Source organism: Narcine bancroftii, chromosome 1, assembly GCF_036971445.1.
Source record: "Narcine bancroftii isolate sNarBan1 chromosome 1, sNarBan1.hap1, whole genome shotgun sequence".
NCBI classification, from domain to species: Eukaryota; Metazoa; Chordata; class Chondrichthyes; order Torpediniformes; family Narcinidae; genus Narcine; species Narcine bancroftii.
The window spans coordinates 360,809,581-360,822,487 of record NC_091469.1 but is presented as its reverse complement, the minus strand read 5'-3'; the positions used below and the strand labels follow the sequence as shown (position 1 = coordinate 360,822,487).

At 38.3% G+C, this 12,907-nt stretch overlaps 1 protein-coding gene and 1 long non-coding RNA gene across 4 annotated transcripts in view; one reads left to right on the top strand and one right to left on the bottom strand.

The window, feature by feature from the left end:
* Positions 1 to 12,907, bottom strand: part of LOC138752655 (uncharacterized) — a 104,421-nt gene that overhangs the window by 10,228 nt on the left and 81,286 nt on the right. Inside the window, exons 3-5 of one of the 2 annotated variants that reach the window (XR_011350812.1) lie at positions 12,439 to 12,495; positions 5,183 to 5,260; positions 2,328 to 2,606 (exon numbers count right to left, since the gene is read on the bottom strand). This is a non-coding gene — a long non-coding RNA (uncharacterized lncRNA). Of the gene's footprint in view, positions 1 to 2,327; positions 2,607 to 5,182; positions 5,261 to 12,438; positions 12,496 to 12,907 lie in introns of those variants that run through there. The other variant, XR_011350818.1, reaches the window with a different exon arrangement.
* LOC138752637 (adenylate cyclase type 1-like) overlaps positions 1 to 12,907 on the top strand; it is a 288,403-nt gene that overhangs the window by 198,969 nt on the left and 76,527 nt on the right. For both annotated transcript variants that reach the window (XM_069915391.1, XM_069915395.1), the window contains exons 9-11: positions 1,284 to 1,381; positions 2,498 to 2,582; positions 5,191 to 5,280. In XM_069915391.1, coding sequence (XP_069771492.1) covers positions 1,284 to 1,381; positions 2,498 to 2,582; positions 5,191 to 5,280 — 273 coding nt within the window. The remainder of the gene's footprint in view (positions 1 to 1,283; positions 1,382 to 2,497; positions 2,583 to 5,190; positions 5,281 to 12,907) is intronic.

Below are 12,907 nucleotides of genomic sequence, written 5' to 3'. Positions count from 1 at the left end.
AGGTCGCCTTAGCTGTAGCCAGGAAGTGTATAGCAGTTTCATGGAAGTCCGACTCCCATTTAGCCATCTCACAACGGAATATGGGAATGCACAGTTGCATTCCCATAGAGAAGATCACTTACAATATAAGGAAGAATTATGACACATTTGGTAAAATATGGAAACCTTATTTGAATTATATTGGTACCCAGATTGATTAATTCCCCCTACTTCCAAAGAAGATGATGCTGACATCATGTGTATGGGTTTTTTTTTTAATGGGAAAGGGTAGTTAATTGATTCTGTATTAATGTTTATTGATTCCTTCATCTACTGTATAAGGGAGGGGAGTAGAGAGGGAAGTAAGGGGATGGGATTAACACGTATGTGTGTGTGTGTGAGAGAGAGAGAGAGAGAGAGAGAGAGAGAGAGAAAGCGAAGTTGATTAGTTTATGGTTTGTTGAGTCTTTAAAAATCAAAAATAACATGTTTGAAAAAAATAATTGCCCTGAAGTTGTAATTCAACTAATGTTGAAACAATCAGCACTCAACATTATTAACCAGTAAATCAAACTGCAAGCGCTGACATCTGTGGATACACAATTAAACACAGAGTTCATCAGCTGCTCTCCAAGTTTCCAAATTGCTCCACTGCACTACATCTGCTGAGTAAAACAGCATGTGCATGCATCCAACAGCATGAGGTTGCAGGATTTTCTTACTAGATGCCGAGCAAACACATCAGATAATATTATTGTTTTCCAAAGAGTGAGCTTTAATTGTTCTCATCACTTTTGCACATTATTTTACAGTTCTAGTCGGGGGCTTTTTTAAGTTGAGTGTGTATTTCACATCTAAATTTATTTCTAGTTCTTGATTTATTTCAAAAACTTTGATCTGATTTTAATATTCCAACATGAACATTTTCTTGCCCAAGCTCTGCTCCATGTTTTCTTCAGTGTGTTACTGTTTGCTATGCTCACTTGCATCTCAGCTCCCCTTTGGACGACACCATACTGTTTCAGCTCTCTAATGACTGCAAATCACACAGTAAAAATCTCCAGGGTGTCTGGGGCCATATATGAGTGCATAAATGACAAGAACGATTTATTCACAACTGAAGACAATATCCAGGCCAAAATATCTACATTAATTTTCATTCCTCTCAAATGAAGATTTATTGTGCAATATTTTTTGGTAGGATACAACCAGTTTCTAAATCAGCATTTTAAGATTTTAAACAATCGAGGCCATGGTGATTTGTCTTGGTCACCAAAAGAATTACTTTCCTCTTCCATCCATAGTATCATCAGCTTCACGATGAATATTTCACCAGTGCAGTCATCCTCTCATTGATACTTGCTGCCTTATTTGGCCTTCTGTATCTTCTCATCATTCCACAGTAAGTATTCTTCATGCTTAATATAACTCCTTATTCTCTTTATCTTTCTGATCTAAAATAATCATGTTGCTTATGTACATGTCTAAAGTCCACTGGACACCGACCTGTCCTTTAGGATCTGAAAAGAAGTAGCCGTAGAATGGGTGCGTTTGTTGAAAACTGCCAAAATTTCTGGATACTGGAGAGATCCCAGAGAATTGGAGAACTATAAATATACAATTATTTTCAAGAAAGGCAGGGATAGAAAGTAGGAAATGATAAGGCAAGTAGCCTTGATCCTGACATTGGGAAAAAATGTTGGAATCCATTATCAAGGAGGTAATAGCAGAATATTTAGAAAGTCATGAGAGAAAAAATCAAGCAGATTCAATATTGTTTTATGAAAAAGACATTTTATTGGCAAATAATCTGAATTTTTGAGGTTGTCACAAAGGGGATAAATTAGGAGGAAGCAGAAGACATAACAATTAGATTTCCAGACGACATTTGCAAAGGTGTCACATAAACGATTAATGCACATGGGTTGTTGCTAATATATTGAATAGGGGAGTGGCTAAAATAAGTGAAAAGCAGAGGGTCATTTTTGAATAGGTAATTTGTAATTAAGCAGGGCGACATAGGGATCGGTGCAGAGGACTCAAAAAATGTAATCTATTTTGTTGAAAGGACTAAGTAAATTGCAGTCAGGTTTGTTGATAATTCAAAGATAAGTCAGTTAGAAATTTGTGAGGAGGCCAGAAAGATTTTGCAGAAGAAAATATCTTGGTTTTGTGATACCTTGGAAAGTTTTCCCGAGTGGAGCTATATAGAATTTGGAGTCATGGATTCATAATTACATTTCTTCTCTGTGGATCATGAATATTTGGAATTATTTTCCACAGAGAGCAGTGGAAGCAGTGTCGTTGAATATATTCAAGGCATTGAATATATATTAACAGACATTTAAACTGTAAGCGAGTCAACAGGGAGAGAACAAGAATGTAATGTTGAATGTCAGGATGGATCTGTCACAATTTGCTGAACATGGATCAGGCTTAGGAGCTGATTGGTCTGATTCTGATTCTTCTGTTTTTTTTTTAATGATCTTACTTGTTTCCTTAAATGTGACTCTTTCAGGAGCACCGTGGTCCTTGTCCTCCTGGTATTCTGCATTTGTTTCCTGGTTGCATGTATCATGTATCTTCATGTCACTCGAGTGCAGGTGAAACATTTTTTGGTTGTCATTCTGTGATTTTAGTCATTCAGATTATAAGTAACATATTTTGTAACAGGTGTCAAAATTACTATCCTCTTTCACACTGGCACCTTGTCCCAGGAATTGACTACTAATTTACTGGTTAAGGGTTGAGGTGTGCTACAGTGTGAACAAAACAAGCACAAATCATGAAAGGTTGTACTACAGGCTTTAATTAGTTTAAAACTTGCACACAAGGTTCTGTATCCTTTCTGACATTGTGTGCTCTACTTCCTGCCCATGGGCTGACGTGAGCTGTTATAATGGGGCCGGGGATTAGCAGGGAGTAGGTGGAGCCAGTCTCCCAGGTTACCTCCCTGCAGGTACAATGGGTTTCTTCCCCCTGCAGTAGGCAGTACAGGAGTGCAGACAGGCGCAAGCTGTCACAGACAGTCCAATGGTTATAGCACCAATCAGAATAAAGGCATCATATCATGCCAGGGATTGACGACCTCAACACTTACTCACCCCCAGCGTAAGCTGATGCCGGTATGCTGATTAACTCAGTGTAAAAAGGACAAATTGTATCCCGAGACAAAAATTTGAAAGTAGACTCTCCTATCCTCGGGGATGACAGGTGGTCAATGTGAAAGCATGTGGTGTCCCAGTTAAAAGTGGCCCCGTGTGAACAGCAAAAATAGCTTTTTAACTGGGCATTGAATGGCCAATTAACTGGGATGTCAGTATGAGAAGGGCTTTGTGTAACCTTAGCTCATTAAGTATATGCAGACATCTGAAAGACTAAAACTTTTGCAGTTAAAACTAAAGAAACCTTTTTCCCCCCAGGATTCAATGCCAGAAATATCAGATAAAGAAACAGATTGCATGTTTTGCTGAATCAGAACTTGGTTTTCAAGTTTAGAAATTTTGATAAGCTTATACATTTAGCAAAGTAAGAATCATTACTGTTGGGAAGGGAATATTCTTTGCCACATTTATCATTCATTTGCCTGCATTATATTCACAATTTAAGTAGGTTAATTGAGGATGTGCTCCAATTACAAATGTCCAACCTAATCAGAGATGGAATATTTGATAAGTGGTTAATACCTGCTCTCTCCAAACCCAGTTGTGATGGTAACTCAGCTTTAACCCCCATGAAAAATGTGAAACCTAAGATTATTCTTGTCTTCTGTACATTTATCTCTGTATGGGTTCTTCTCCCATTATCAGGAAGGAAGTAAAGGAGCCTGAGGACGAGAACCCAATGGCACAAGGACCGCTTCTTCTCCTCTGCCATCAGATTTCTGAATGGACAATGAACCAGAGACACTACCTCACTTCCACCTACCTTTTGCACTATTCATTTATTTTGAAACATAATCTATAGCAAAAAACAAATTTCATGATATATTTATGACAATGAATTTTGATCCTGATACTTTTTGCCCAGATCAGTTAGGATCAATTTGCATTGTCCTTGCCCTTCCACACAGGCTTTTTCTACTGAGGTTGGGTGCAAGAAAGACTAGAGAATGTGGGTTAAAAGTGAAATATTTAAGGTGAACATCTTCACTCGGAGGGTGGTAAGAGTGTGGTACCTGCTGTCAGTGGAAGGAGTGGATGTGGATTTGATTTTAACATTAATAGAAATTAGGATGGGTACATGGATGGGAGGAGTATGGAGGGCTATGCTCATGGTGTAATTTAAGGCTCAATAATAGCTTCTGCTTCTTAATTGTATAGCTAATAAGAACTGTGCTGATTGACTATTAAAAGAGTAAGGCAATATTTCATTTTAATCATTTTTGCCTCAGACTATACAGTTACAGTAATAACCTTGTGGTTAAAATTTAAAAGGGGAATTGGATGTGAACAACTTGGGGATGTTAAAGTGAAGCTGGTGATGTACATAAAGAGGAAAGTATGGAAGGGTAAGGACAATGCAGGAGAAAGCTCAGATGAATTTGGAAATAGGCGGATGTAGTGACAGCCCAAAGCATGATTAAAGTGTATGACTGAAAAAAAACTCAAGCACAAATTTTCCTGAGAATGCATGTCATTTAGTGGCCTGATTTTGGAACTCCCACCATAAATAGTGTGTCAGTTATAATAAGTCAAGGCATATCCTGTTTTTTTCCAAGTTAGGAGTATTATTTCACGTAATGGGGAATGTATATTCAGCTCTGGTGTCAGCAGTGCACAGTGATTTGTTCCTTCACATCTGTAGCATCCGAAGATACATTAGTGGTTCATTTTTCTTTGGAAAACTTTGATTCATGAGGTCATTTACAATGAGTTTATCTTAAACTGTAGAAGCTGTTCTCTGAATTGAAATGGAGAGCTTTATTGCAGTGAGAAGTAATGTTGCAATCATCCATCAGGGAGCTTTAGGTTTTTAGAGAGCATGGATGAGGCAATTAGGATTGTTACATTTGATGCACTACTCCTTACTAATGTATTGGGTAGAATGCCTTCAGATAGGAAGCACAAAATTATAAGTTAAATGGTTACTGAAATATTTGCCTTAATGATAACCAAAGTGCAAGATGTATATTCAATGGTAACTAGAGACATTAGAATGAAAAGATATGAGGACTATCATCTACAGAAATGTAATTCATTACCTTTTCAGTGTTTTCCAGGGTGCCTGACGATACAAATTCGAACCATTATCTGCATCTTCATAGTGGTCTTGACTTATGCTGTTGCCCAGGGATGTGTGGTAAGCAAATGCCATATTATGAACAATTTTTAAGTACATCGATTACTTAAATAAAAGCATTAGAAATTATATAAATGTAATGTAGTTGTTAGCAATAAATACAAATTCTATTCTGAAATCTGAGTTATTTAATGTTCAATGTTTTTATTTTGCTCAGTGATGACAGAGGTAGATAGAGTCATAATGAGAGCTTTGGAACATTGGCCTTCATAAATCAATGTATTGAGTACAGCAGTTATGATGAAATTGTTTCTGACACTTGTGAGGCCGAATTTGGAATATTGTGTGCAATTTTACTCATCTACCTATGGGAAAGGCATCAATAAGATTGAAAGAATACAGAGAGAATTTACAGGGATGTTGATGGGACTTAAAAGTGCTGAGTTCATGAGAAAGGTTGAATAGGACGGGACTTTATTCCCTGGAGCATTAGATTTGAAAAATCATGAGGGGTTAAATGCAAACAGGCTTTTTCTACTGAGGTTGGGTGCAAGAAAGACTAGAGGATGTGGGTTAAAAGTGAAATATTTAAGGTGAACATCTTCACTTGGAGGGTGGTAAGAGTGTGGTACAAGCTGCCAGTAGAAGGAGTGGATGTGGATTTGATTTCAACATTAATGGAAATTAGGATGGGTACATGGATGTACATGCTCATGGTGTAATTTAATGGGATAAGGCTCAATAATAGCATGGCATTGGACTAGATGGGCCAAAGGGCCTGTTTCTGTGCTGTAGTGTTCTATGGTTCAGGTTTAGGATCCACATAGATTTCAATGGAATTGTTATTGCTTGGATTTTTAGTTACCAGCTTGTAGAGAGCAGTCTAGTCCAGTTACATGGTGTTTTGTAGAAACCAGGAAGGTCCATGAGTCAATAACTAGTCAGAATTATTTTTATGGATCCGATCCCTCAGAGTAGTAAAACCAGTTTCAATGAACTATGCCATACATATAGCTAAGAATTATATGAGTGAATTTTACCCCTCCAACAGTCTTCAAAGAATCTCAAATACGCCAAATACATTTTCGAGGGCTTTCCATGTTTCTGTGCCTTCTCTGCCTGCATATTGTTTTTGTAGAGACCAAGAACACACTGATGCATAGACATTACACTGGCAATGAGGCCAGAGTAGGAAAGAATGGAAACCAGAAAAATAACAAGATTCTGAAATTCAGTGAAGCTGTATATACAGGGAGTCTTAAAATTTAGAATTACTTGTGATTTCTCACAGACTAGAAGCATAGGAGGTTTTTTTTTAAAAAGTAGGACTTGTTAAAGTGGAAACCACAGAGAGAGGATTGGATATGAGTCCACTGTGGCCGACCTTCAACAGCATTAGAGGCGAAATATGTTTCATTCAAAAGAGAGATTGCAGGATCACTTCAACCCAGAATTTTGAGTTTCTTCACCTGACCAGGTTCATTACCCAGTACTTGATTCAGTAAGGCCTCTCCTCTTGTACCATGCTATCTCAGCAATCCTTTTTGGACACATTTGACAAATTCTGCCTCCTCTCCACATTTTTCCTTAAGATAGTCAATATTTGGGAAGTTGATGACTCCCATGATAACAACTCTGTATTTTTGCACCTTTCCATAATCTGCCTGCTTATCAGCTCTCAGTATCCTAGTGGCTATTTGGATACTGATAGATTACTTCTAATAGAGTGATGGACCCTTCCTGATTCTGATGTCTACTCATAATGGCTCAGTTGACAATTCTTCAACAGTGTCCTCCCTTTCTGCAGCTATGATTCTATCCCTAATTAGTAATGCCACTATCCCCATCTTTTTAATGTCCTTACCCATTTTGCAATATCTAAACCACAGAACATGCATTGGTCAATCCTATCCTTGAGTCATGCAAGACTCAGCAATGGCCAAACATCATAATTCCATGTGCTGATCCATGTTCTAAATCAACACCCTTATTCAAAATACATCTTGCATTTCAACCCATCTAGCTTAATGCATTTATGCTTCATCCAATGCCTGTCCTTCCTCACAGTCAAACTATCTTTTCACCAACTGTTCCAGTATCTGTCCTAACACTCTGGTTGTCATCCTCCTCCTGAACTAGTTTAGTCCCCCTTGGATTAAAAAAGCATAAAACAACAAAATTTATGTTCCAAATTTCTCTGCAAAATTCTACTAGCTCAATAGATAGGTGAATGTTCACAAGATCACAAGAGAAAAGGAACAGAGCAGGCCACTAGGCCCATCGAGTCTGTTCTGTAAATCTACACTAAGCTACGCTACACTAGTTCCAATTTCCGGCCTTTTCCCCATATCTCTTTATGCCCTCACTAATGAGATACTTGTCTATTTCTTGTTTAAATACTCCCAGTGATCTGGCTGCCATTGCTGTATGCGGCAGTGAGTTCCACAGATCCACGACCCTCTGGCTAAAGAAGCTCTTCCTAATATCTGTTTTATATGGATAACCTCTAATTTTCAGACTCTAACCCCTTGTCCTCGATTCACCCACCAAGGGAAACATCTTACCCGCATCCACCCTATCTAAACCTTTCAAAATATGAAATGCCTCTATGAGATCTCCTCTCATTCTCCTATACTCCAATGAATACAACCCAAGAGCTGCCAAAAGCTTCTCATACGTTACGCCTTGCATTTCGGGAATCATCCTAGTAAGTCTCCTCTGCACCCTCTCCAACAACGTCACATCCTTTCTAAGATAAGGGGCCCAAAACTGCACACGGTACTCCAAATGTGATCTCACCAGTGCCCCATAGAGCCTCATCAACACCTCTTTACTCTTATACATTATTCCTCTTGAAATGAATGCCAACATAGCATTCGCTTTCTTCACTACCAATTTCACTTGGTCATTCACTTTTAGGTTTCCCTGCATGAGGTCCTTTTGTTTATCCGAGGTCTGAATTTTCACCCCAACCAAATAATATTCTGCCTGTTTATTTCCACTGCCAAAATTTACAACTGTACATTTCTCTATGATAAATCTCATCTTCCAAAATTTTGCCCAGTCTCCTAATCTGTCTATATCCTTCTGTAACTTTAAGGTTTCTACTACACTTCCTACTCCACCACCTATCTTGGTGTCATCTGCAAATATGGCCACAAAACCATTCATACCACAATCAAAATCATTAATATAAATTGTAAACAGTAGCGACCCCAATACTGACCCCTGTGGAACACCACTAATTGCAAGCAGCCATCCAGAACAGGAACCCTTAATTTCAACCCTTTGCTTCCTGCCTATCAGCCACTTTTCTATCCAGTTTAATAACTTCCCTATAATTCCATGGGCCCTCATCTTATTTAGCAGGCTAATATGCGGCATCTTATCAAAAGCTTTTTGAAAATCTAAATAGATAACATCTACAACCTCTCTTTTGTCTATCCTACTTGAGATTTCTTCAAAAAATTCTAATAGGTTGGTCAGGCCAGATCTACCCTTTAAAAAACCATGCTGACTTGGACCTATCCTGTCATGCATCTCTAGGTATTTCATCACCTCATCCTTGAAGATCAATTCTAATATCTTCCCAACCACCGACGTCAGACTAATCAGCCTATAGTTTCCTTTTTTCTGTCTCCCACCTTTCTTAAAAAGTGAAACCACATTTGCGACCTTCCAATCCTCTGAAATCTCTCCAGAATCTATCAATTTCTGGAAGATCATCGCCAATGGATCTACAATCTCCAAATCCACCTCTTTCAAAACCCACGGATGCACCTCATCTGGCCCGGAAGATTTATCAATTTCTCTCGTAACCCTAACTGAATCTAACTCTACTCCCTGAAGTCTCTGACTGTTCTGGATATTACTAATGTCTTCTATGGTGAAGACAGACGTCTTATCTCTTTATAACCCATTACAATTTCCCCAGCATAATTTTCTATTGATCCTATGTCAACACATCTCTTTTTTATTCCTTATATATTATCTTTTTTAATATTGTTAGCTAATCTCCTTTCATAGGTCATATTTTCTTTCTGAATGACTTTCTTTGCCTCTCTCTGTGATTGTTGAAAGGAATCCCAGTCCTCTGATTTTAGCTTCATTGTATGCCCTCACCTTTGCTTTTATCTTAGCCTTCCACTCTTTTGTTAGCCACAATGGTATCATCTTTCCTTGGACAAATTTATTTTTCCTTGGAATATATCTTACCCTGCATGCCTTTTATTACTTGCAAAAATATCTTCCAGTCTTGCTCTGATCCTCCAATTAGTTTGAACTTGAGCCAGTTCTTTTCTTATACCACTGTAATTTCCTTTATTCCACTGAAAAATTGATGCATCCAATATTTTTTTTCCTTTTCAAATGTTAAATTCAACCATGTTATGATCACTGCTTCCTAGAGGTTCTATGACCTTTAACTCCCTAATGACTTTGGGTTCATCGGCCCGAATAAAGGAACAACTCCCTGTAAATATATCACAGAACACAGAACATTTCAGCACAGTAAAGGTCTTTTGGCCCACAATGTTGTTCTAATCTATATACATCTCTACAAAAAAAACCAGATCCCTTCCTACCTCATAACCCTCTATTTTTCTTTTATCCACCTGCCTGCCTAAGAGTCTCTTAAATGCTTCTATTGTGCCTGCCTCCAGCACCATCCCTCGCAATGCATTCCATGCACCCACAACTCTATTTAAAAAAAGTACACTGACTTCTGATGTCCCCCTTAAATTTTCCTCCCATTATTTTGTACAGATGTCCTCTTGTATTTGCTACTCACTCACTTGGAAAAAGGTGCTGGCTGTATATCTTATCTCTGCCTCTCATAATCTTGTAGACCTCTATTAAATCACCTCTTATCTTTCTTTGCTCCAAAGAGAAAAATCTCTAACTCTGCTAACCTTGCCTCACAAGCCAAATTCTCCAATACAGGTAACCCTTAATTTCAACCTGGTAAATCTCTTCTGCACCATTTCCATAGCTTCCACATCCTTCTTGTGATAAGGTGACCAGAACTGAATACAATATTCTAAGTGTTTAACCAATCTTAGCGTTTTGAGGAGGTTACCAGGAAAGATGATGAAGGAAAGGATATGAATGTTGTCTACATGGACTTTAGTAAGGCCTTTGACAAGATATCTCATAGGAGGTTAGTCAGGAAGTTTCAGACGCTCAATATTCATGGTGAGGTAGTAAACTGGATTTGACATTGGATCTATGGGAAAAGCCAGAGAGTAGTAGTGGATGATTGCTTTTCAGACTACAGCCCTGGAATTAATGGTGTGCCTCAGGTATCAGTTCTGGGACTATTGTTGTTGTCATCAATATCAATGATCTGGATGATAATGTGGTTAAATGGATCTGTAAGTTTCCATATGACACAAAAGTTGGAGGCGTACTGGTCAGTGAGTAAAAATTTCAAAGCTTGAAGAGGGATCTGGATCATTTCAAAAATGTATGCTTCCTTCTTCCTCTTTAACTAGTTGCTTCACAGTTCCCATTTCCTACCATCTTTTCCCTGTCTCAGTGGAACAAACCTATCTAGAATCCCACACTATTTGCCCCTAAACTTCCTCCACATTACTTCTATGCTTTCTCCCAAGAACATTTGCTCTCAATTTACTCTCCCTAGTTCCTGCCTCATCCCATTGTAATTAGCCCTTCCCAAATCAAACACTTCAAAAATTTTGACTGCTTTCATCCTTGTCCATCGCTATGCTAAAACTTAGGAGGATGAGGCCATTATCACTGAAATGCTCCATCACTAAGAGGTCTGTTACCTGACCAGGTTCATACTTGATCTAGTATGTCCTCTGTTCTAACTAGCTGGTCCACATACTTTGTTAGGAACTCTTCTTGAATACACCTGACAAGTTCTTCCCCCTCCACCCCTCACAGTAAGAAAGTGCCAGTCAATATTTTGGAAGTAGAAGTCTCCCCTAACAACAAAAATATTTCTGCTCTATTCCAAAATTTGTCTGCCTATGTGTTCCTTAGTGTCCTGAGGGCTATTTGGGTGCAAAAAGACTACTCCCAATGCAGTGATTGCTCCCTTCCCATTTCTGACTTCCATCCACACCAACTCAACAGATACTCCCTCCAAATCTTCCTTCCCTTTGCAGTTGTGATACTATCCCTGACCAATAATACTACTTCCTCTTACCCCTCCCTCCCCATCCTATTCCTTTTAAAACATCAGTCAATCATGTCTTTGAAGTCCTAGGATAAGCTTATTGTCTGCATAGTGGGTGACCTTGTATTCACACCTTAGGGTTCGGATTAGGTGTGGGATTTGAGATAGGGTTCGGGTTAGGTGTGGGATTTGAGATAAGGTTTGGGTTAGGTGTGGGATTTGGGATAGGGTAAGGTATGGGGTTAGTTTCAGGGTTAGGCTTAGTGGCCCACAGTAACAGAAAGCAGGCAGTGCACCGCTGGGACAGAGTGGGACAGCGGGCTGCAGGAGAGTGCAGGTAGTGAGTCACTGGGACAGCAGGCCGTGGGAGAGAGCAGGCAGTATTAAGAAGATTATGAATATACTAATGAAATTATGGTTACATTTTGACCCATGTTGGTCCCAGAATGCAGTTCCAGGAAAATAACAAGTGGTGTAGGATGAAAAATGTCGGAACTGGAATGGCACACCCATTCCGAATCCAAGCTTTTTACACAGCATATGTTCTGGGAAAATTAGTGTAATTTTCCAGAATGCAATGGATGTGTAAAAAAAAAAATAAATGAAAAAAAAAATTATATATATATATATATAGGAACTAGCTGATTTACCTCCTTACTTGAGTAGGCCTTTGTTTAAAATGTTTTGATTCCACAAGATTATGTAATTTATGAGAATCTGAAAATCTGGATTTTTCCACCAATAAATTGAGATAATTCAACTACTAGTTATTTCAGATAAAAGGGAATGACATTCAACAACAACCACCACTCGATATCCTGTGTCATTTATCAGAAAAGAAACATTAATGTATCTTGGATTTCCACTTCTTAAATCTCTCCTTTCTCACCATATTTTCACATCATGAACCTATTTTACTTTCTTTACTAATTTATCTGTGAAATGTAATTTTTGGACTTCCTCATGTTAAATATCACATTGTAGTTTGGAAGAGGAATAGAGAAAGTGAAAAATCATACGAGAGAAATGTTCTAACATTAAAATAACTGTGTAATTCAAATAAAACATCAAATTACCTGTCATACCCATCCATTCAGGCATCACTGTATGCTCCGGTGGTATTTGGAGAAGAGCTGTATTTGAAGAATTGAACATATCAATAGTCATTTCTTTACCAGGAAGACAGATAAACCGCTATGTAACAGAGTTTGTGTACAAATACAATTACTACTGCGCCTTGCACAACCACTGAGGCATATCTTCCAAATATCTGCAAAGGATTGTGACTTAATCAGTCACCCTGTCACTGTCATCTTGGGTATATGTTTTAACCTCATTATGGGGCAGTATACTGTTGGGCAGGATGTTGCCGAATAAATCACCCATTAGCTAGAGAACTCGTTAGTGATTTATCTCATTCAATTTGAGGAATTCAAGTTGAAATTTACCATGAATATTTGTTTTACTCTTCACTGAATTAAGGTGTGTACACATCCACCAATCCTGAAATTGCCTCATCAAGTGATGAGGATCTTGGTGAAAAGA